At 45.5% G+C, this 25320-nt stretch overlaps 1 protein-coding gene across 4 annotated transcripts in view; it reads right to left on the bottom strand.

Annotated features, from left to right (window-relative positions):
- The window catches only part of pcdh10a (protocadherin 10a), a 55586-nt gene extending 35114 nt beyond the window's left edge, over window positions 1-20472 (bottom strand). The window contains exons 1-5 of one of the 4 annotated variants that reach the window (XM_084006351.1): window positions 17264-20470; window positions 16032-16090; window positions 15351-15457; window positions 5429-5812; window positions 3438-3486 (exon numbers count right to left, since the gene is read on the bottom strand). In XM_084006351.1, coding sequence (XP_083862477.1) covers window positions 3467-3486; window positions 5429-5812; window positions 15351-15457; window positions 16032-16090; window positions 17264-19810 — 3117 coding nt within the window. In that variant the 5' untranslated portion in view covers window positions 19811-20470 and the 3' untranslated portion in view covers window positions 3438-3466. Of the gene's footprint in view, window positions 1-1731; window positions 3487-5104; window positions 5813-15350; window positions 15458-16031; window positions 16091-17263 lie in introns of those variants that run through there. The other 3 variants (XM_084006352.1, XM_084006350.1, XM_084006349.1) reach the window with 3 other exon arrangements.
- Between the last annotated feature and the right edge of the window lie 4848 nt (window positions 20473-25320).

The following is a 25320-nucleotide window of genomic DNA, read 5'->3' as shown; positions in this document are numbered from 1 at the left end:
TGAAACCGACAATCCGACATGCATGCCCACTTCACACAGCGATAGACACCATGAGAAAGTAGGCAGTTTTTTACCTTCTCCCTCCTGCTCTTTTCTGTACACAACTACAAAGTTCGTGTCTGCATGTACAAATGAGTACGACGCTATGAAAGCCTTCTGAAAGGACCCCCGTTATCCTGAACAATTATTTCACCCCACCACTCTTTTAAAGGCAGACCATCGTGCTGCCTTCAAGTGCAGCGGTTCAGAATCGACACTCAATTAGGGTAATCATAGGGCAATCACATGAGTGTCATACTGCGGAAGGGTCTGGGCAGAAGATCAACACGGGAGTAGCAGGGGAACGTTGGAATAATCTGCTCACAACAGTCAAATATGTTCAGTCTAATTCTGTCAATAATGAAGTACAAACTGTAAAATACTATGGGAGCAATGACTGGATAATGTTGACATGGGGAATACTTTTATGAAAAAGGGGGTTATTGTGGAATACCTCGGTATTGCCCTTTTGTTACTAAGCCATTACCACCTCATCACCATGCTCAATCCAGCCGTGACCTCTTTCCTTCTTCCACATTCCCCATGCTTACACAGAAGGGAGTTGTTTCTGGGTGAGATGCTTATCAGAACCCCAAAGGCCATCTTTTACGAAGGCAACCACCGGATCAGTCACATGTGCTCATCACATGTATCTGTGCGTAAAAGAAGGTCATCTTGTGACAGACACAAACAGATCTCTGTTTCTAGGCTGTCAAGTCAGGGACTACCTCCCTCATGACCCTCCGGACTCTTGCAGCAGTCTGCATCCAGTCTCCAGCATTCTTCTTCTTCTTGCGTTAATGAACTTGCGCCAGGCCGTGTATAGATCACACTGAAGTGTAGAGGTCGGATTGGGATGCATGTGGGGATGGTGATCAGTGATTTTTGAAGGAAACAGACCGGAACCTAGAGTGAGAGGCACCAGCGACATGCTTTTTTTTTTTTTTTTTGGTGAGCTATTGAGGTCAGGGAATGAGGAAAGTAGAGCAAAACTATGTTGATTACATCTTGAAAATCCATTAGATTCTTTTGGGACAGCTGGATTTCTTTTCATGAAAATGCATGTGCTGAAAAAACAGTGAAAACCATGGATGAGCCCTGTGAGGTTTTTAAGTAATGAGCAGGTTCCTCGCTTTGATTAGGCAAATAGTTCATAACTTTTGGCGATGCACATTTGTACAGCACGTCTCCTCTGACTGTAACAAAGGAGCTCATCTTAATCCAAGTTTACGATTTTATTTTTAGCAATGCTGGCGGCACGGCTCTAGGGATCGCAGTGTTGGTCTGTCAGTTGATTAGCCGGTTCATCAGTTTGGTGCAGACTAAAATATTTTAACATTTATAAACGAATTGCTGTGAATAATTTGCAAATTCTTAGAAAATCATGGTCCCCAGGGGATGAATCCTAATGACTTTGGCAATATCCTGAATTGTCCTAGCACCAGCATTAAGGGAAATTAGTGAAAACTGAATGGATTGGCATCCAATTTGATTGGAGAGGCGATGATGATGAACCAGTAAACAACTCCACCTACCAAGGCATTGTCCTTGTTGGCATGCTAACGTTAGCATTAAGCTAGAGTGCACCAGGTCTAAGTACAGCCTCATAGATCTACAAGCATGGCTGCTTATTTTCTCATCGGTTCCATCTATTATTATTATTATGAACCCAACAAAACACACGTTAGAGAACTTCAATGACACTTTATTTATCACCACTTGACCTGTGCGCGCGTGTGTGTGCAAATGTGTGTCAGTGTGTGTGCGTGTGTGTGTGTGTGTGTGTGCAATGCCTTACGCCTATTGTCTGTTTATGTCCATATTCATCTGTGTATGCCTCTCTTGTATGATTGTAAAACCTTTGATATCTAGCTCGATTGTGATAGTCCCCCCTTCCTGTACATGAACACATATTCTGCTAGTAAAAATACACAACAGGCCAAAAACAACTCAACTGGTGTCTTCGCTACACACAACAAGGCCCAGCGTCTGTTAACGGTGAAAAGTAACAATCAAATAAGAACATCAACTTAATCCCGGGTTGGTGTGAAGGGCCGAAGGCTGAAGCACTCCTCCTCGTTCTGAATCGATACATGTCTTGACTTTGTAGCACTTGGTATTATTAGTTAAATGACAGTATGAGGTGTAGAAACTAACCAATGAGTACACAGTTTTCAGTAAAAGTATATTGTATATATATATATATAGTTATATATATAGTTATATATAGATTTATATTCATTTATAAGCTTTTTAAAATAGCACAGTAAACACTTTGCACACATGATAAAAACCACTGAGTGTGTCTGATTGTTTATGTATAGGCCGATGGCGTGAGGGGAACCATATCCTGGTAAAGGGCCGTTTCACTTTCTCACAGTCAGCTCAGGAAGGGACTTGAGAACTGTTGGTCACTGGCTTAGACATGAGGACATTAATTTGTGATATTTTATTGATAAACTAAACATGGGGTTTGGTTGTCTCTTAATCTCCTTTTTTTTCTCTACGCAGTGTGTTAACATCTCCTTCCTGAAGTGGCGTGACTTGAAAGAGGACTGAACCCCCCGGCTCCAGACAGCATGTTCCTGTCGATAACGGTAGGTCGGAATACTTTAGATTTTGCACACTTTAACCACACAGAAATAACAACAGAAACGAAAAAAGAGAAGTTATATAAAGACAGTCAAGTCAAAAACCCGGAGATACAGAATTTATAGTACTGCACATCATCTCTGCTTGTCCCCTGCTCCTTCTTTTTTTTGTGTGTGTCATTTTATACCTGTACAACACCTGCTCTCTCTCTTTCTGTCAGTTTCTTGCTCCCTTGCTGGCTGTCAATCAACCCCCCCCCCCCCCTCCCCTTACACAGTCTCTGTACAGTTGGCTTAGTGGTGACCATAGAAATAGCTAAAGGGTTCCATGTGACATTGGTTGAAGTTTGTACAGAAACATTAGTTTGTTTTTTTCTTCATGTAAACAGGCACACACAGATCTCTAGAGGCTAACTCCTCAGTCCCAAAAAAACAAACCCACCACGGTGAGTTAATTGATCCCTCTTCTCGGTTTGTATTCCTCCGTTCGCCGCTCCCGTTCCTCACATCCATCTGCTGATGACGTTATAATTTTCACATGTCAAGTGTACGGCCCCGGTCTCAGTCCTGCTGAGAGGAATAAGGCCTCGGATTGCTCCTCAGATATCATCGAGGCTCACAGCTACTCAGTATTTAGTTCTCTTCCCCTCCCTCGGCGACCACTGCCAAGGCTTCGTTACAGTTCGCCACCCGAGATAATGAAGCTTAACCACGGTTGCTGTTGTCCAGGTTGCTGTTTTCTGTTGTTTTTTCTTATGTCGCTGTCTCCGGCATCAGTCGTTGGTGGTCCAGCACTAGGAATTCACGCTGTCTCCGACAGGTCCACGTGGAACGAGCTAACAAATCCTTTTGCGGGCTGAAAAAGACAAGAGAACATGCTCGTTAAGACAAATGGCACCCCATCCCTGGAGACTCTTTAGTGACACCATCGGCTTGAAATACCATCTCTTGAAGGATACATGCCACAAAGGACTCTGTGTGAAGTTATTTATATATCCCAAAGGGCTGGTCCTCGCTGTATAAATGGTAAAACTAATTTGGGAATTGGGTAAAAAACATGTCCATCAGTGGAGATAAAGGTTTTAAAATTTGGTGGCTACATAATGCATGCGTAGAAAATACACAGAACACTAATTGCTTCATTAATTATCTATAAATGGATCATTAAACATTCATAAACCCTTTGTCGAGGCAAGCGTGGTGATCAGAGCATTGCCTTAGCCAGTAGTAGCATACGGTGCTATTTTTAAAATTAGAGCATCGTGCCAATTGGTTAATAGAACCCCAGCCTCTGGGACTCTACTCATCTTCTTCCCCCTTTTCTTTTTCAGACTGATATACAACAGATCATTTGCCGTGGCAAAAATGATTTCAAAGGACCGGTGAAATCATAAATCAAAAAAACAAGTCAAATGAAAACGTAATAAAGTTTTGAGTTTTGGGCAGAGCGAATATGGAGTGCATTTATCCTGGCCCTGCGAGGCAGACGGGATGAGTAGACACGCAGGCAGCTATATTTGGAGCAAGCTCTAGCACCTAAAGGCAAAATACAAATTATTTTTCACACAGACCTGATGTACAAGAGGAAAATTGCTTGCCTCTGTTTGCAAAGTTGCAAACAAAGAAGGGGAAAAAAAGCAGGTTATAGTGCTCATCGTTTACCTGAGAAACAGCTCACAGCCAGCATGCAGTATCATGGAGGATGGTGGTTAACATGGCAGTGACGGGAAATGACTTCTCTACTGAATGCGTGTATCGAATCCTTTTCTCTACTCTTAGAGCTCATAGAATATTCATATAATGTGGGCGCATCGAATGCGAGCTGTGATAATTTCCAAAGGATCCCATTTGGGCTTCTTTAGGAATGCAAACTGGAAACTCAATTTTATTACAGTGGGTGAAGATATATTTCATGTGCCGTATAAAGCTTCCTTGTGTTGTAATCATTCCCCTCCTTTCTTATAAACTTATGGACACGACTTCTCCAACTGAAGAAGCTCGACCTCGGGGTTGAAAGCCCAGCTCACGCACCCTTCTTCATGTCAGGTATTGATCCACAAGCATCAAACGCCACCTCTTTCAACAACAAAATGGACTTCAGTTCTTGTGGAAAAGAAGAAGCGTGGGTTGTAACGTTCACCTTTCGAGCTATTCTGTGGGGAAGCCGTCGTATTCGAGCAGAGCTCTATTGTTGGGGGGCAAAATGATGGCCTTTACAACATGAGATCATCCATCTTTCATTTCCTAGATCATGTTTTAAACCATGAACTGCATTTAATTATAAGTGTGTGTTAGGATGGCGCTTGATTAGGTGACCTTTACTTATATGAGCATCAGATAAAAAGGCTGATTAGGACGGACTTTGATGGGAAATTTAGAGAAAGGTAAAAAAAAAAAAGAAAATGGGGCCACAGCAGTTTTAACATGAGTCCTATTCAAATTGTGTTTATTTTATAATAAGTCACATGTTAACAGACAGTGTTTAGGGGAAGGGTGGGTTAAATTGAAAAAAAGTGGGTTTTGGAGAAGGGGAGTTAGCAGTTATAGATTACATGTTACATTCGGCAACATATATTAGAATTTACAAAGTAAAAAAAAAAAAACCAATACAACAAAAACATAAAGCCACATTTTTCTTTAAAACTCCTTAAAAAATAGAAGAAATAAAAAGTTGATGAACAACATAAAAAGTCCAGATCGGAATCAAAAAGGCAGATTCATCGTCCCCCTCCTTTAGTATCTGTACTGGACCAGACCAAAGTCATAGGGTCCCAGGGAACTTTCATACTGATACTCACAGAGAAAGGTGGGTTTGTACGGTAGGGTTCCCCTATCATACTCTTTCCTCTCTAGCGTACTGGAGCTGTACTGCTGCTGTTGCTGATGGAGGTGATGGTGAAGGCTGTGGTGTGACTGTGACCTTTGACCGTCCTTGCCAAAGGTGGAGAATGACCTATCGTTGGACGAGGCAGTGGACGAGGTCATGGTGAGTTGGTCGGAGAGGTTGACGGAGGAGGGTACCTCTGTGTCGGGCAGCGTGGCGTCCATGCCGGGGACGTGCAAGTTGCTGCGGTAGTCCGGCCCCTGGCGCCCGTCAGACGGCACGAAGGACGGCATCCAGCAGCGGTCCGAGTGGCCCAGGGCCTTGCACTCCTCCGTGCAGTTGGAGAAGAGGTCAGCGCCTGCAGAGAGCAAGACAGATCGGGGAGGGAGGAAAGCGGAAGCGAGATGACGTTGGATAGAGATGGAAAGGTGTTTGTGTATGGAGGATTACAGAGATGTAAGGGATGATAAGTGAGCGGAAAGAGAGTGGTGCGGATATTTGGAGTGGGGTAGGATGGCGAGATGGAGGAGGAGATGAGAGAAAGAGAACCAGAAGAGAGAACACAAGTTAGCAATCATTTGCCAATGTCACAAGTAGAAAAAGTGCAGCAAAAGCTATTCATCAAAGAGACAAGGCCAACATTGATGAAGCGAATTGTTTGTTTTGCTCCTCACCTCATTCATTCCGAATGAAATGTGCAATCAAAGTGATGTGGCGGCACGAAAAACATTCCCCCCCCCTCCACATCAACATCCTCAGACTCACAATTGATTCCCCAAACACCAAGAGACAAAATGTTAATCCATATTCCATCATCCTCGCACGCATAAAAAAAAAAACTTAAGAAACGCAACGAAACTTGCCGCCTAATCACACTCTTAATATCAGTCATCCCTGTACTAACTGACTTAGTGTGTAATTGACACACAGCTATTGCCAAAAACAAAACATCGCCATTAAAAAAGATTAAATTAACATCTGAAACGATATAATAGAGGAACACACGGAGTCCCGCAAACACACGGTGGGCATGAAAGAGGTACCAGTTATGTTAATTACTTTCTCTTAGAGACAATAAAGAGAGAGAGGGAGGGGGTGGTGAGAGAGAGAGATTATATAGCGGAAGAGAAAGGAGCGACAGACACGAACAGAGTCATCACTATAATGAGACTCTGCAGCCGTTGTCTGCTCATGGGGAAATTGGATTTGTATGTTTCCCGGTTTTCCCAGTTAGGAGCCAGGTGGGAAAGGGTTGGAATGGCGAGGATCAAAGGGGGGAGACGGGCAGTTTAGGGTCAGCGGAGGAAAGTGATACATCAGCAACGAGGCAGGCGAAAGGGAGAGAGAAAAACGCGTAAAGCGGACAGCCTGTAATTCCCAGAAGGCCCGGAGGGCTTCAGATCAAAGGGTCCACTTCCACAAATCTATTCCACTGATCCATCCCACTGATAAAGCCACTGTTCCTCTATCACTAAGAGCAGACACACAAACAACCAGTGTTGGCATACGTATCAATTGGTTGGGCTACAGACAGAGTAGTAGAGAGAGTAATAATCACAATAAATCCATACAACCTCTCCAATGAAGTCATATGACAACTTAATATAATTTTTTCCACGCTCAGACTTTTCATCTGCCTCTTTTGAAATCTGTGCACTACATGAAGGATAATAACGTTTAAACTGTTTAGACGTTATTTAATGGAAGGAATGATTTAATTAAATTGTAATTATATTATTAAAAAAAACATTACATGCATGGTAAATTCCAGTGTTCAAATGACGCCTGGCTTTTGGGGAATTTGTAGGTGCAGGCTGGGAGCACCCACGTGCATGAATGCACCCGAATACAAGCAGAAGTATACACATCAACACATTTCAATTCATACGGAGAGTGTTTAATCTGGGACGACAACGAAATGGCCACTGTTGTAATGTTTTGAAGCAGCAGAACTTCGTGTGGGTGTTGGGTGTTGTTAGCTGCAGGATTTATTCTTGGACAAAACCCACACTGTGTTCATTACCATTGGACAACTTAAGTTAATTTCTTCTCTGCTCTGATCACCAACAGATGTCTGCTCTGAGTTGCTCCCGCTTTGCACTGAGCTTTTTTTTTTTTCATAAGAAATTGATACATGATTCAATGAAAACACATTTTATAGAGAGCTTGTGAGCGATTTTCAAATGGCGTCCCTTCCAATCACATGCTAAGGTTATGAAGACGTCTTCCTGTGTGTCGAATGCCCTGATGGTTTTACCTGCCACTGCCAACAATGGACCTGCATTTGGTGGGTGCTTTAGTTGTGTCTCTCATAATATAAGACAGTAAAGAGCTGTTTGCTGTATAGCAGCTTCACCTTGGCAAACCAGAGGCATTTCTTTTCATTTGCCACTCAATAAATTGGTCCGAACCATTGTTTTTTTCTCACAGAACATGGAAAGTGAAGTCTTTTTTTTCTTTTCCGGAGTGAAGTCGATTTGCTGAGCTTTGACACCACAATCAGTCAATCACATTGTGTGACACAATAGGCGTAGCTAGGCCAAGTAGGTAAAAGACCAAATATATAATAGGTAATGTACAATAACACATGTTCAGCCTTGACAAAGGCAGCACATACCATTCCATTCTTATCTTTCACAATATACACTGTGTAACTGTGGCTAAAGATTAAATTATTATCATTTTACCTGCAAAACACCACATGAATAGGGAGTTGATTTATTCAAGGATTATGTATTTGTTTTTATGTTTCTTCTTTGTGTAAACTATATATTATTAACAACAGTGCTGTCAACACAGTGTCTAAGACCTACCACTGCGCTCATTCTTTGTTTTGTGTTTGTGTCTATTGTGTGGATCTAATTGTGTTGCTAATTCGGGCGTCATAGGGAGCTAGACGGGCAACAAAGACTGTGCAGTGGCTCGAGAGCCAGAGGAGGCAGGAGGCCTACAGACAAGGGACAGCCAGGGCCAAACAGACGGGGGAGTCACACATTTCACAGACAGAGACAGCAGGCAGGAGGAGCAGCAAGAGTGCAAGAACCATACGGAAGGAGAGGGGAGACCCGGGCAATCGCAGATGGAAGGAGCAATGGCCAGAAAAGACAGGGGAGACCCAGGCCTCGCAGATGGAGACGGGTGAAGAGTTGGAAAGAGGTGGGTGGAGAGGGTGCTTTACATAACAGATGTGGGGAGAAAACATTACTTCATATACTTTAACCCTATCATATGGGGCCGTAATTAGGTTAGAGTACCTTGTTTTCTAGGATTCAGGGTCAAACAAAGGAATAAAATGATAGAATGTCTATATATATATATATAGCGCACCAGTTAGGTCTTTAAACCATTTTTTCATCACCACCTAGCATGTGCAATTGTAACTCTGAACTCCCGAAGTGACGAGCGTGATCAGCTAAAAATCTCTGACAAGCACACTGCAGGAGAACTACTCCGGGACATCGGCAAATGCTAATTGAGATTTTGAGTGGCATTTACCCTCTGATTCACCCCTGGAAACTAATGTATATTTATGCCCATCTTTAAAGGTTGGGGGGCATATAAATCATAGTCTTTCTGTTAATCCCCACCTTACAGTTAGCCTTTAGCCTTTCAATGGACTTCTGGCAAATTAATTTCCTCGGCGGACACACGGGGATGTTGACCTCAGGCCCCGCAATCATCTCTGTGCTTTTCGCAGCGATAAAGAGGTCGGTCGCCACAATGTTTCTAAATGTACAAACAAATCAGCCTGAAAGACCGAAGCACAGGTGCCAAACCGGCGCGCATGCAGCTATGCAGAACGCACACTGATAAAGATACAGAGGTGATGTGAAAGGATTAAGAGAAAGCTCACTGTGTTCCACATTTCTCGTATCTCAGTAAAGTAATAATCAAGCACGACGACGTATATGCGCTGAAGACGGCGTGTAAATATAGTCCACAGCAGTCACTGATTACCACACATCAGGCTGGGAGACGCTTCCAAACTACTCACTGATTTTTTATTTTTTTTTGCCTGCCGTCTTGCTCTTGAGAAAGAAAAAAAAAAAACGCAACATCAACACGTTTGCAAACACACACACACACACACTTAAAAATACTCTTTTACAAGGAGATATGTAAATGTACACAAGTAAACAGACAGACAGGCCATGACACCCAGTGGCTGTTCATTCCAGTGAAGCACCTTTTTTCTTCCTCGGGCGGAAAGCAAAACAACAACCAAAACAGTGACTGGCAATGACAGGCCCTGCCAGCAGCCCTATCTCTCATCGTGACCTCATCAGGCAGGAAAAACACACACACTCTCTCTCTCACTCACACACACACACACACAGAGGGAGATGTAAACGCAATGCAAACACAATCTACTTGCTAATAAACAATCAGCACCTCTGTTTTTTTCCCCCTATTATTAGATCTCCGAGTATTTCCGAAATCCCACGTCTGTATTATTTGACTAATTTCTGCCTGATGTACATCCAGCAGCTGGGAGTGGGGGGTTTGAATTATCTCCGTGGGTATATGCTGTATATCTGCTGCCGTTCCCTCCCTGCACTCATCCGTCCGTCTGTCTCTGTTTCTCTGTCGCTTCTTATTTTCTCTCACATTTAATCCTCTCTTTTATCCGTTTTTCTGTCTCGCTCCCTCGTCCCCCAGGTTGAGGGTGTCTCCTACCCATGCCTCTGTTTTTTCATCTTGTCCTCCACTGTTCCGAAAGGAATACAGACATAAGATGTCAATATTTGGACAGCAGCTTGGGATGGCAGGGGAGCAGCAAAGCTTTCTTACACGGGTCGGCCAGCGAGACCGTGATGAGTAAACCAGAGACCTCCCAGGGCCAAAACGGAGCAAGATGGCTCCCACCACATCCAGTAATGACAGACAGAGAAATTGTCCGGAGTCTCTGAGAGGCAGCCACCATTTTCAATGTTTATCAAATGGCGACTGGGGTGGGAGGGAGAGCCAAGATGGCCACTTGCCCCAATAGTGTCCGTTTGATTAATAATGGCCCTTTTACTTTTGGAGCAAAGATTGTGGATGACACTGATTATTGGCTTGTGTACGTTTCATCACTTAGTCTTGTCACACTTTGTCTGAGACGATAGCTGACTTCACCGTCTGAGGGCGAGTTCTTTCTTAGTTCTGGTCGTCATTTAAACAATATTAGCAACGTTCTGACAGTAGGTTGTAGGAGTGTAGGGTATGTTAAAGCATATCCTGTACCTGAGACATTTGACATCCCCTACATCACTGTGTAAATGAAGCTCCTGCTCCCAGATCAGATTACCTACCTATGAACCTACATGGTATGACTCATTTTTTTTTTGTTAGGCTTTCTGCTGAACTAAATATCCAAGTCTTACGTCTGACACACTGAAATATATCTTTTCTGTTTTGATCTACTGTTTTCAGCTGACTTGAGTCATATGGAGGAAAGCTCTTTTTTCCTCCATTTCAGGGTTGGGAACACTCAACGGTATTCAACTCATTCATAAAGCACAGCCTATTCATGCCGAGCATTCACCAAGTCACTCGACAAGATGTTTCCGTGTACGGGTAATCACTACGAGTTCTTATTGTGGTTTTCATTCATTTCCACATAGAAGTCGTGAGCCGAAGTGAATCCACTTCGCTATCGAAACTGATCATGTAAGAAAAAGGTCATCCAATATATATATTTTTTTCAAAAGCTTGGTTTAAGATAAGAAACACCTGTTGCAGGAAGTAGGCTAGTAAATGACTTAATCACATTGATTGATCTCCTCCTTTATCTGCAATGACTTTTATTGATATTTAACAAGCCAGTCAGCTTTGAAGAAGTGGCGACATCTCCACTTGTTACAGCCTAAATGCAAATTGATTTTTTAATGAGGCAATGTTTTTTATCCTATCTGCTGTAATAGATTTTTACGTTTTCATGTCACATTGAGATACTTCACTCTCCTTTGTGTTGCTCTCCGTTAGTGGGCTTTTCAAGGCTTGAGTGTGCACATTAAGTGGACTTTCCCCTTTTCCCTTTTGACGTGGTCAGTTTTAGATGTTATTGGCTCATTACTCCTTATTGAATGATGTGTTATTCATTAAATTAAAGGGGAGGCATCATGAAAAACTAGTTCCTACCAACCCACACACTGTGAAATAAGACAATCCAGTATTTTTTTTGTGGGCTGGCTGGATCAGAAAATATGTCATTCGCATGTGGTATCTTCGAGAACTAGCTTTGCAAAGGGTGCACCATATTTTTCATCAAAACGGAGCCTTTCAGACAGAAGATGAATACAGGTATATTCAGACAGAAGATATGAGAAGAAAATGTGTTTTTTTGCAAAGTGAAGTGTTTTAGTAGAAACCCAAAATTCTCACCTGAATATGGACATGATATGTTTTGTATCTATTTTCCATTGCTTAAATACAAGGATTTGCTGCTCTTCTATCTCCTGCATGCGGCAATTATCTTTGGGTTTCGGAGTGTTTGCCCAGGCTTAATGATGGAAATAATCACTAGTTGCAACCTTAGTCTGATAAAACCCTTGTCAACAGGTCTGATTTTTTTTTTCTTGAATGAAAAGGTTGACCTTTTCTGTCCTTTCTTTGTCATCAGACCATTATTTGAGCAATGCTACATTCAGCCCCTGTTCATGTTATTACCGAGGTCTCTTTATTGTGTTCATCATGTGAGCTTTTGAAATAAACCTGAGACATTATTTCTGGCCTCATGGATCATGGACTCGGGGGATTGTGGTTTTGTCAGTAGCTCTGGCCTGAGAGGAGGGCGTTTCAAAACCCTCCTAAATTCCTCTGACAGCTCACTGACATGGGAAACTGCTACACGGTGGCCACCGCTAATTCATAATCAGCCATCTAATACACCGTTGCCACAGTGATTTAATTGTCCCATTTGTCACGGACGTGTCCTCACCAAAACAAACGGCGCGATAATGATCGTTTCCAGTCTCCCGCCCGTCACGCAGCCTTCCACAGCTGATCGAATGTTTCTGAGACGCTGACTTTTTTTCTTCCACCGGTGAATATTTAATCCTCTCTTATCTGTCAGCTTTTTTTGTTTTGCTTACTCAAACTTGCCGCTCTCTTCCGTTAGGATGATGAGGGAAATAATGAGGGGAAAACAGTGTCTAATTTGAATCAAACAACCTAAAAAAAAGGGGGGGTTGGGAGTTGTGGATGCGTAGCTGTCAATCAATAGCGCTGCCTCACTCCAGCTGCTTCCAGAAAAGCCATTTGCCCACATTTTAAAGGTATCCAGCGATATCCCACTCTCACAGGCACTGTCCCTTTGATTTAAAACCATGTCAGGAGACTTATTTGCTAAAGTGTCAGACGAGCGGCCGAGCGGGAAGCTGCGGCAGGTGTACTTGATGATATGCCAACTGGAAATGGTTTTTCCCTTGATTTGAAATATTCCGAGGTACACCGAGAGGGAGTGTTGCTGCGCAGTCCCGTGAGCAAACCTTGCCTCTAACCCTCCTTTGATAATTGCTATGCAAAGGTTCTAGAAATGAATTACTGATCAGCCGAGTGTTGCGGAGAGCCAACGTGTTGGGGAGACAGAATGAAGGATGAGACCCTGCCACAAAACCCTGGAAGAGAATGTGTGTGTGTCAAACACACACACACGCACACACACACAGGATGCGGCTATGGATGCCGTCAGCGCATGCTAAACATATGCACCTGTATGTGCACACACGGATTTGCCTAAGCACACAGACGCTGCAGAAAAGCGTAACAAACACACATGGTCTATACATAGTCTTGGCTCAGGCTCATTCAGTTGGGCTCTCCACTGTCTTTATGCGGAAATGAAGAACATGCACTCAGCATAAAACTCCTATAGGCACATTATAACACCCAAACACAGCATCCAACCCACATGAGACGGCCGCTAATATTCTCCTCCCTATATAAAGGAAGTCTCACATATACATAGAGAGAAATGAGCAATGGGAATGCCCATATAGAGGCAATATACACCTGGCAGCACGCCATCACCTACCACTCTGTCTCCTTCAGCTCGGTTTCATTTAAGCGTTCCAGCACACTGCCTCAAAGGAAAACGCCTTTCCAATACAGACATCATCACCTAGCCTCGTTGTCTCCTACACACACACTCACACACACACAAGCGGCTTATATACAGGTGCATGTATCCGCCTACATGTTAAATCAGACAATTTTCCACTTACACACACACACCATCTAGTTTTGTTGTTTACAGAAGCCTGCGAAACACAAGTGTCCCTCTTTTCCAAATAGCAGCCGTGTGATATTACCTCCCATGGAGCGCTAAGCTGTTCCCTTCTAAATTCAACATGAGGAACAAATGTTGGTTTCCTCATCGAGAGCAGAGAACCAACTGGGTACACTACCCAGACCAGCGCCAAACGAGCGCACTCACAGCCAGATAAAGCCGAGGAAACACACAAAATGTGGTCTTTAAACTGTGTGAGCAAAAAAAAAAAAACGGCAAGAAGAAATTCAAGGCGATGCATTTTTAAAATACAGTAGCAGGCCAGAACATCACGGGAGGGCTGCCTCCCTGCTGAGGGAGGTTACCTGCTTGGCGAATAGCTTAAGACGCATATCGCATATCCATAAAACATGTGTCCCTTGTTATCCCTTCTCTTTCTTGTATGTCTCTGATCTCTTGACTAGAATTCAAAATAAATGTTTAAAAAAAAACAGCCCACAGACATAGAACCCAGAATGCATGTTTAAGCTACAACATATTTAATTCACAAAAAGATGCATTCTTGACACATAAGGAAGTCAGACATTGGATTATCTTCCCAGTTGTGCATTTCAGTCTCACACAGATTGACCTTCCTGCCTCACCAGTGGGGGCCGACCGTGACTCTGCCACCGCTGCTGCACGTCGGCTCTCGACAATTTGGCGCTCCATTAATAATGCCAAACACTGCGAAGTCTGATGAAGAGCATTCACTATCCTACACCGCCTATCTAATCTGCTCTATTTGTATTCTCCACGCTGGTATGATATTTGGCAGGCTCCGGTCTAGACAGGGGGCCTTACACGAGCCGCGTGGAACAATCCCTCAGAAGGAAAGGGCAATTCAATATGAAATGAGATTTTTGTATCGCTCCACATTTTGTCTGACTCCACTCTGATCAATAAACAGGTACTAACCTAATGGAATTTTAGAGAGAACAATGTGAGGCTTATGATAAGACCTCAAGCTGTGTCTAAAAAAAATCTACTGCACTGTTAAATGTAGAAGAGAGATAAGAGGCGGTAAATAAACCTGATGCAAACGGAAATGTTTCCTAATTGCAAGATTTTATGTCCACGCCTTAACTTGTGCCAAAGCTACAAATATCTGGCCGACAACCACAAAGAACGCAAAGGCTATTAATGTCCTTGATCAGCTGAATCTATAACCAACAATGGCGGCGCAGTTCAATGTTCCTCTCACTTGAGTGAACCTATTGATCCGAGCCACTAAAGAACTGTAGGCCTCAACTGCCTGTGCTGTGAGTCGCTGTCTTCTCAGCACCACTCAGCGTTAGAAAACGAGGAGAACAACGAGAGACCGAGGTATGAAAAAGAAAATAGATTTCCCCAAATTCTCCTTCCTTTCACCCGGGTGTGAAATACAATCAACACCTCGGGGGCCCGCTCTTGCCAGCCAGCCAGCGACGCCGGAACACGGCCCTTTCCACACTCTCAAATTAAGGAAATTAAAAGTCACCGGTCCGCACCGATAATTCAGCATTATCCTATTCGCAAACACCCACTATGGAAACAGAGACTGAAATGACTGAGTGAGTGTAATTAAGTGTGTGTGTGTGTGTGTGTGTGAGAGAGAGAGAGAGAGAGAGAGAGAGAGAGAGAGAGAGAGAGCAAGGGGACTCACCGGCTGAGTGACCCCGGTTGGTGGCGTCGTGGTCACTGTCGCCCTGTTCGCTGTCGCCATGACCACTGTCTTTGGAGCTGACGATGTCTGCCTCTTGAAATGCCGAACTGTAGCAGGCAGTGAAGGTGAGAAGGAGAGTGTGGGCAGTCGTGTCCGGGAGGGAGGTGTAAAAATAATCGAGGGGCCAGAGAGAGGGAGGGGGGTCGAGATGCAATATTAAGAAACGGGAAGATGGAGAGGAGAGGGGGGATTAAATGAGGGGCAGAGAGAGAGAGAGAGAAAGGTTGAGAATCAGAAATCAACACCGAGTTAATACAGTCACGGTGGCCGTCAAGGGGCTAAATTGGATGTTACACATGGCATGTAATGAAATCCAGCATTAGGGCTGTAATAGGCGCTGCTCTGTCGGTTATGGGACTGATGCCAAATTGAAGATGAACGTTATGGATACGTTGGGAACCATGTAGCCTCTCAAAGCCACAATTAACGATGCGGAATATACGAGACTCACACTGATGGATGTAATATTCAATTTTATAGATATGTGAATAACCTTGGTTCCATGAGGCCTATTGGATGTTACAGGTCCTCCGGCGGCCGGTGTGTGGCTCACTAGGCTTTACACGTTGGTAATAATGCGGCGTGTGTGTTGTGTGTGTGTGTGTGTGTGGTTTTGACTACCTGTTGACACGTCTGGGTCTGTCCACCAGATAGCTGAGTTCTGCTCGTTGGTGTTTTGTCTAAAAAAAAAAAAAAGCCCAGAGAAACACATTTCATCAATTGATGCAAAACAGGCACATTAACAAATACAGGAGAAGGAGGTTCATGCATAAATGACCACATATTCATACATCGGCCTGTCATCACAGTGATGGACGAAGCTGCGCGAGGCGGAGAAGAGGAGGAGGAGGGGGGGTACCGACAGTGCGCGCATCCACTCGGTGAGTGAGTGGGCGAGGAGAGACGGAGAGTAGTGGGTTAGGGAGGCTATTGAATGCGTAAATGATTGAGCCGCCCCGATGCTGAAACTGAACAACCTTTGTTCGCGGTGCTGCCTGGCCGGCCCGTGCTCGGAATACTTAACGCGCAGCAGAAGCAAGGCTGTGACTGGCTGTCTGGCTCCACTCCAGCCACACCGCAATCAACACACACACACACACAAAAGCCCCCAAACTCCACAGCTCCCCGCGCAAAGAGCGCACGGGCTGAACACAAAAACAGAGCCGTCAGGTCACTCGCCTTCTCTCCTCTTCTCAGTGATTTGCCACCCAAACTATATGACCTATAATCAGTATTTAATAACTAAACATGCCCTGTTTTTAAAAAGGCTGCTGCTGTAGCCAAATATCTTTCAGGCACAGACATGCTGTCTTGGTGGAATTTCTCTCTTTCTCTGTTCCCCTAACTATTATTTCATATAGGACATAATATAGTTCCCATAACTATAGTATGGGTCGTATTAAACCCGAACCAAACAAATGTTAAAAACATAATAAAGATAAAAGTGTCTGGCTGGAGTATGAGAAGCACTCTATACCCAAAGTAAACATATCTGTCGCCTGCGCACAATCCAAAGGCTGATCTGAAGTCTGCAGCGAATAAAACGGAAAAGGCCACATGAGATTTAACAATCGGCATGTCCAATCACCATTAAGCTTGACAATGATTAAAGGCCATTGAGCAGAGCAGCCAATAGGAGACGCCACGTCCATCCTCTCGGGGACGTGGCGTTGCGCGTGACCTGAGTGCATAACGCACGTTGACACGAAGCAGACGCAGCTTTCTCGGGGATCAAGAAATCATCAGCTGCATGTTCCTTCAAATGAGGTTCAACCCTTTACAGCGCGGGTTTTGTGCACTTGTGTTTGTTAATGCATGTGACGTGGAGCCCAGCTGACCCAGGCGCCCCTTACCTCATTAGAGAGGATGCTGCCGTTGGATATGATGTCCGGTTGCTGGTCACTGTAACCCGTGACTATGGCACCGCAGGGGTTGGTGTGATCCGTGTCGGTGCTGCGCGAGGGGCTGCACGGTTTGAGGAACATCAGGTCCGTTTTGGCGGACTCCGGTGTCAGACACACCTGGTAGCAGTAGGAGTTCTGGTTCTGGTGGTGGTGGGAGCCGAACCCGCCTCCCACCCCGCCCACGCCAGACTCCTCGACGGGCACCTGCCCCACGGGGCCGACCCCTGACGTCACGTTGGTGCTCTGAACCAACATGATGTCGGACTTGCTGAGCTTCTTCTGTTTCCGGCCGCGCGCCTGCCTGCTACAGCACGAGCTGCAGCACAGGCAGCATTCGCCGGCCATCAGGCACGTGTACAGGTTGAGCTTCTTGTCCTTTTGGCAGCGCACGGCCAGCACGATCATCGCCAGGAGGAAGATGAACGACACGGAGCCCAGGGCGATGATGAGAATGAGGGTGAGGTCAAGGGAGGTCTCCTTCGCCTTGGAGGCCGAGCCGCGGTCTCTCCCGCGGCCGTCGTCCACGCTGTCCACCAACATGACACTCACACTGGCCGAGGAGGAGAGGGGGGGCTGCCCGTGGTCCCGCACCTCGATCAGCAGGTCGTAGTAGCCCTGCGGGTCCCGCTTGGCGGAGATCCTGCGGGCCGTCCTCAGCTCCCCCGTCCTCCAGTCCATACGGAACATCCCCATCTCGTTGCCCCGCAGGATGCTGTAGGACAGCCGCGCGTTCTCGCCGTCGTCCGCATCCATGGCCACGATGCGCGTCACCAGGTAGCCGGGCTCCGCGGAGCGCGGCAGGTGCTCTTTGGCGGTGCCGTTTTTGCCGATGGGCGCGATGACAGTGGGAGCGTTGTCGTTCTGGTCGACTATGATCACGTTGACGGTGGAATTGGAGAAAAGCTCCACGGCGCCGGAGTCTTTAGCCTGGACCATGAAGCTAAACTCCTTCAGCTGCTCGTAGTCAAAAGAGCGCAGCGCGTAAAGGTAGCCGGTGTCCTGGTTTATGGACACGTACGTGTCCACAGACATGCCCTGTATGTCACACTCCAATATGGAGTAGGTAATGAGGGCGTTCTGTCCTATATCGGGGTCCAGGGCGCTCACGGCGTGGATGAACGCGCCGGGCACATTATTCTCGGTCACATACACGTCGTACACCGCCTGCGTAAAGCGGGGCGCGTTGTCGTTCTCGTCGGAGACGTGCACTTTGATGGACTTGCTGGTGGCGAGCGAAGGCTGACCTTTATCTTTGGCCACCACCGTGATGGTGTAGGAGTCGGTGTTCTCCCGGTCCAGCGGCCCGTCCGTCACGATGGTGTAGTAGTTCTTAAAAGAGGACTTGAGCTTGAAGGGGACGTCCCCGAGGATCTCGCAGCTCATGTGTCCGTTCTCGCCGGAGTCCCGGTCCGAGACGCTGAACAGCGCGATCACCGTGCCCGGGGCGTCCTGCTCGCTCACGGATTCCGTCACAGTGCTGAAACCGATCTCCGGCGTGTTGTCGTTCACGTCCACGAGTTTGACGAGCACTTTGCAGTGCGCGGGGACCGCGTTGGCCCCCAGGTCTTTCGCCTGGACGTAGATCTGGTGCGTATTGCTCTCCTCGTAGTCCACCTCGCCGGCCACCTCGATCCTCCCCGTCCGCGCGTCGATGTTGAACAAGTCCTTTATCCGCGGGACGTTGTGATTGCTGAACGAATACACAATCTCCCCGTTCTGTCCCTCGTCTACATCCGTGGCGTTGAGCTGGATGACCAGCGTGCCCACGGGGGAGTTTTCCCGCAGGTTCACGGAGTACACGGACTGGTCAAAAGTGGGCGCGTTGTCATTCGAGTCCAGAACTTTGACGACCAGGAGAGCCGTGCCGGTCCGCTGCGGGACGCCCCCGTCCACCGCGGTCAGCACGTACCGGTGCACCGCCTGCTGCTCCCTGTCCAGCGGCTTCTCCAGCACCAGTTCGGCGAACTTGTTCCCGTCGCTCTGCGTCTGCACGTCCAGGTAGAAATAGTTGTTGTTCGTGATGGCATACGTGCTGAGCGCGTTTGTGCCCACGTCGGGGTCGAAGGCGTTCTCCACCGGGAAACGGGTCCCGGGGATGGCGCTCTCCGATATCTCCACGGAAATGTCCGTCTCGGGAAAGCTGGGCGGATTGTCGTTGATATCCATCACCTCGATCTCCACACGGAAGAGCTCCAGCGGGTTCTCCAGGAACACCTCCAGGTGCAGTAGGCACGGGATGGTCTGCTTGCAGATTTCTTCTCGGTCGATTTTCTCCTTCACCAAGAGCGCGCCGTTCTCTAAGTTCACCTCCAGATAAGGGGTCCGTGAACTAGGCACCGTCTGAAAGCGGCGAGCGGAAAGTTTGGTAATGTCCAGCCCCAAATCCTCTGCGATATTCCCAACCACAGAGCCCGGCTCCTGCTCCTCTGGCACGGAGTAGTGGAGCTGAGAGAGCGCTCCATCCAGGATGGAGAGCAGGAATATGAACCAAATCATCTCACAAAGTGCACTTCAAGACGATGTAGGGGGGAAAAAAATGTTATTCCTTGTTTATTTAATTATTTTTTCTTACAATAAATTAGCATTTCCCATTGTCCGTAAAATGGCAGTGGGACAAACAGCAACAAGGCTGTCCGGTTGTGAAATTCCTCTCCTCTGCCTCGGGTCAGTGGAACATTGTGTCGTTTCAGCTGTGAGAAGCAAAGCCATTTGATCCGAGCTTCTCTGTTTTAATCAATTCTGCACCGGTCTGTGAGTTTTTGGCGTCAGCGCAAACATTGCAGGCTGGAGCCAGGACGCATAGCCAACACCGCCTGTGCACAGAACAGACAGCCCCTTTCTTCACACAAAGTCACAAAACAACGTAGGACATTCCACACGAGTAGAAGAACAACAAAAAGATAGCAAAAATAAAAAATAAAAAAAAATAAAAAGTCCTGAACATATGCACCGACGGGAGTCTGCAACAAATGCAACTTCTAAATAAAGGAGCGACGAGCAGCACGACTTTCCCCTCTATCTCTCTCTGAGAGGATGTAATCACTGCGCCTAAGCGCTCAAAGCGGATGATGTGTGCAGCTCGGCTCCTGTAAGGCGAGTGTGAGCGGCGGGGTTGGTTTTGCGCACAGCTCCTTTCCCCACCAGCCAATGGTATGCTCAAACACCGGGTGTAATGGCAGCTGATTGGGGCTCCGCGACGCCAGCCAGAGCACACGATCGGGCCCTCATAACAAAACCAGTTAAGTGGCGCTTCGCTCCCCTCTCTCTCTCTCTCTCTCTCCCTCCCTCTCTCTCTCTCTCCCTCTCTCTCTCTCTCTCCCTCTCTCCCTCTCCCCTCTCTCCTCCAGGGCCAGCCTCAGTTGTAGCGGGGACGTTAAATGTTTTACACATCGAGTGAATTAAGAAAGTCGAATAAATAGTGGGTGACAGTTGGCATCGGCGGGGCTTCTGTGCAGATAATACTGCAGCTGCCAAGGGAGTTCTGGTATTTCTGAAATATATTATTAGGAGGAAAAAATACGCCTTTAGTCATTATGATCATGATTCATTTTCTTTCTTTCCTTCCCCCTCAGTGTGAGAAAAATATATATATATATATATATATAAAGTAATGGCCATCACCTTCATACTGTTACCTTTGACGCAACGAGTTAAACAATTTGGTATTACATGTTGCTCTGATGTATGAGTCAGAATGTAGCAACGATGCCCGCAGCCAAAGACCACCATGCAAAGAGCCTGCGCAAGTAAAGGCAGCAAGTGACGCAATACCCCGCCGTGCCATGGCCATCCTCTCTCTCTCTCTCTCTCTCTCTCTCTCTCTCTCTCTCTCTCTCTCTCAAAAATAAAGCATTTTAAATAAAGTATTATCTCCAGCGTGTTTGGCAGCGAGCATCAGTATGATACAAGGTTCCATCAGAGCCGGATCACACATGAGTTCCTTTAATTCAGTGTAATGAAGCGTCATACTTCAGTCCTACCGTGTAGCTAATAGCCTGGAGTCTATTAGTTCCCCCATCTTCTCATTCTTATCATTAACCCCCTCACATGCTGGCCTTAACTGTAGTGCAGTTGCATCATGCGCTAATTTAATTCATAAAGCATAAATTAAATATGCAAATGAGGGAGTTGCGCGAGGGAAGACACAACTATGCGGAAGGTCTGACTCCCTTTGCACACCATTTGGAGGATGATGACAAAAAGATGAAAACGGGCGTAATTGAAGCCAATTAGCATAAGTCTCTAATTCCAAATGTTACAGACGGAGCGCAACAATATCGTCCGTAATGCAAAGCGACGTGGCCATTGTGCGCTGGATTAAACAGCGAGCGATTCGCGATTCTCCATCGCGCCATACAAGTCAGAAGAAACAAAGAGGAGACGTTAGATGAATTTCCAGCCCATGTCTGAGCCGGGGCTGTGTGACTGAATCGAGCTGACAGTGAAGTCGGATCTCAGAGCAGAGCGCGCAGCCCTCCCCTCCCCTCCTCTCCCCCCCCCCTCTCTCTCAGTCTCCGCCAGTGTTTCACAGTCCAAGGTCCAACGTCGCCCCCTCGCGTCTGCCCGCTTTTTTCTTCTTCCAATTCCTGGAGATCAAAAGGCAACGTGGACACTGGTTGCCTATCATCATTGTAGGATTTAATTTCAAATGTAGATACATTATTGTACAAATATACCTGATTTTATTTTATTAATAGTGGAGATAATTTAGATCCTGTAAAAAAAAGATGTATATAGCAATACCAGTTTAACAGATGACAATAAATGTAAAAGGCCTGCATTCAATTATTACATATAATATGTTATTAAATGTTATCAAAATAAAACATTATTTAATGTGTCCTGTCATTCTTATATTATGTTTTGGGGAAAACAACACGCAGTCAAATACAGACGCTCTGTCACGTTGTATGATACGGACACACAAGGCACCCTTGAGAATCTGAGACCCACTGGGCTTTCAAGTAACTACAATGCAAACCCACCCACGTCATTATGAGACAAGAGAAAAGGCCCCCCGGATGTGCAGTGTGGGTGGTACGGGTGGTGGATGGGTCAAACCAACTCAGGGCTTTCAACCAGTGTTTGTGACTAACGTGGAAAAAGGTGTTGTTTGTGTTCACCGCATATGTTTCACTTTCAGTTTAGAAAAGGCTGTTAAATCACGTACGGGACACGCTGTGAACACAGTTCAACATGTGGCCAACCGGACAAGTTGTGTTTCATGTTTCACTGCAGAGACATGGCGATTTGAACCCAAACCATGTCCCTCCTAAAGCCGCCTCAGCAAAGTGTTTATGTCTTAAATGTGTTTGAACGTTAACCACCTGCTTACTGTGACCATAGTGGAGCAGCGTTAGACACGGCGTTAGAAAGTGGCGCCGAGGGTCCCGACAAAGCGTCGGTATTTGACGAGTTGTGAATGTGAATGTGGTGGAGCATGAAGGCCCTGCACTGGCCCACAGGCGTGATCAATCACAGTAGCTGATTAGACCTCTGCTCAAATCAATCTTCGGCGGAGCAACACTGGGAATTCCGTCACCGACTTCTTTGTAAAAAAAAGCTTTCAATCCTTCTTTTTTTTTTACCGCACACAGGTCGAGTTAATTGTGAGAAAATCACAGGCATTAATAAAACATTGCGTTAGTGACAGTGTGATTGGAAGTAAGCATTGGGAAATACAAAGCAGATCAATTAAATCTGTTCATTTTGTTACCTACACCTTTGCTTTTCCTTCCTGACATGTCAACATTGTTCGTTTTATTTTAAAAGGCCCAAAGGTGTAGTTTGCCAGATAGAGTATGGAGCATTTCAATCAACAACAGTCTGTACACAGTCCTGAGAGGAAATCTAACTACCTAAACCCTTTTTTCTTGTTGTCAGTTATGTAAAAAAAAAAAGAAACAGTCGTGACTGAAACAGACAGTAATATTAGCAAATAACCAACTGTAGTCCTATCATATTATTGATTTATACCCAAGAACACACTTAAAGTGCCTTGTGTAACATTTCAGGAATGAACAGAAATGGAATACATCATATTCTAAAAACAATATTTTTATTACTGTGTAATCACATGAAATTAGAAATTGTTGTTTGTGTTCACTTAGAATGAGTCCTCATATCAAGGAAGTGTCTACCATGTTGAACTATAGCTCACGCCTGTGAAACTGCGGTAACGTGAGCAGCAGAGTGCAAAACCACTGTACTGTCGTGTTATTATGGGAAAGATGACCTGCAGGGTTAATCAGTTGGTTGAAATCTGCAAAAACACGGCTGCATGCCTCCAAATCATCCACACTGACCCTTTAAAGAATTGTTTCCAAATGTTGGGAAATACACATATTTGCTTTCTTGCTGTGAGTTAGATCAGAAGATTGTTAGCACTCTGATATGTGTTTGCTGAATTAGCATAATGGAAATGAGGAAAATATCTGCATACCAGCACATGATAATTGACTTGTCCTGGTTAGCCTTGAGAGTGAGAATGACCCTGGGTCACCTAAATGGAATGCATCCTCTTTTTTTTTAAAGTTATTTTGCTGGCAAATTGTTTGCTGTAAAAACGGTTTGTTTGCGAGGGTTTCCTTTTGGACGGAGCAAGGCTAACTGTTTCCAGTCTTTATGCTATGCTAAGCTAACCGGCTGCAGGCTGTAGCTCCATATTTAACAGAGGGATACAAAAGGCGGATATGTGTATTTCCCAAAATGTTTAGCTTTTCCTTCATAGCTCTATTCCTTCCTTTAAGTAGTGCAACACTACTTTCCATGTTGAATCTATCCTATATTTTCATGTTGGCATAAGAACTGCACTGTATATTGCTCCCATGGAGATTTCGGTAAGCAGCACTTCCACTTAATCCCTGGTTGTTTTCTCACGAGCAAGAGCAACATCAGTGGTCATTCTCCTGTGCACGTTGTCGCATTTATAATTTAGTAGCTCCAAAATGACAAATGGGACATAATTTTTGACAAATGATGTCATAACCGGCCTTGATGCGAGGAGCTAACGGACTAAGGCCGGTCTGTAGGTAAAAGCTCAGAAGGCCATTAAAATTTCATAATATGAACAAAAAGGCAATTAAGATATCATTAAGAGGGTGAGCACCCAAAGGATATACCTCAAGCCTATTACAGTGCCCTTCGATAGGCTCGTGCCCAGCCGCTGCTTAAGAACGGTACTTCAGAGACTGCGATAAGAGTGAGTTGTGGTCCCAATGACAAACGAGTAAATGGGAGGTATAGGCCCTCTCAATATGTCAACAGAAGCCTGTGTTGTTTGAATTTAAGCACACAATCACTGCAGAGGAAAATGAGTCCAAACCTGGTTTTAAATGTCCTCTTGGTGATCAGTAAAGAAAGAAAACAACCTTGTTAATTTCTGTGATGTTAGCTCATTGTCTCTCTGCAGCTCCGGGCTCGTAAATGCTGTGGGGAAACTGTAAAAGAGAACAGAATAAGATCAACAAACAATCGATGGAAATGTAGACACCAGAATAAGTCCTGTTATTGTGTCAATAATCACGGCCGAGAAGGAAACTGATCAATAATACACAGGGACTCCTACTTCGTCCGGTAATTTCAAGAGCTGTCCAGTGAAATGCACAAACAGTGGGGATTCAGTTGTGCAATAAAAAACAAAAAGAACAGTACATTCACCCTTTAACCCCTAGCGGGTGTGATCAGCCTCATCTGGACCATTTCGGCTCCTGTAATTGCTTTAGCCTAGAAAGTACAATGGGCTGTGAGCCGGACAAGACCATGTACAAAATGGATGGCTGTGCCCTTAGCCCAAAGTGACTGTGTGTGTGATCAGTGTCTGTCCCAGACAGCTGCAGGGTGACTCCCTGCCCTAAAGGCCATTACTCAGTCTGACGGATAGCGGAGGGAGTGGTGGGGAGAAAAAACGCAAGGGGTGGTAGGAAGGAAGGGAGAGACGGGGCTCAAAGGAAGGAGTGGACAGTAGATTAGGGCAGGATGAGCGAGAGAGCGTGAGGGAGGGGTGG

This window comes from Eutrigla gurnardus, assembly GCF_963514095.1.
Source record: "Eutrigla gurnardus genome assembly, chromosome: 3".
Lineage (NCBI taxonomy): Eukaryota > Metazoa > Chordata > Actinopteri > Perciformes > Triglidae > Eutrigla > Eutrigla gurnardus.
Note: the sequence above shows the minus strand (reverse complement) of the source record. Positions and strands in the feature narration are given on the sequence as shown.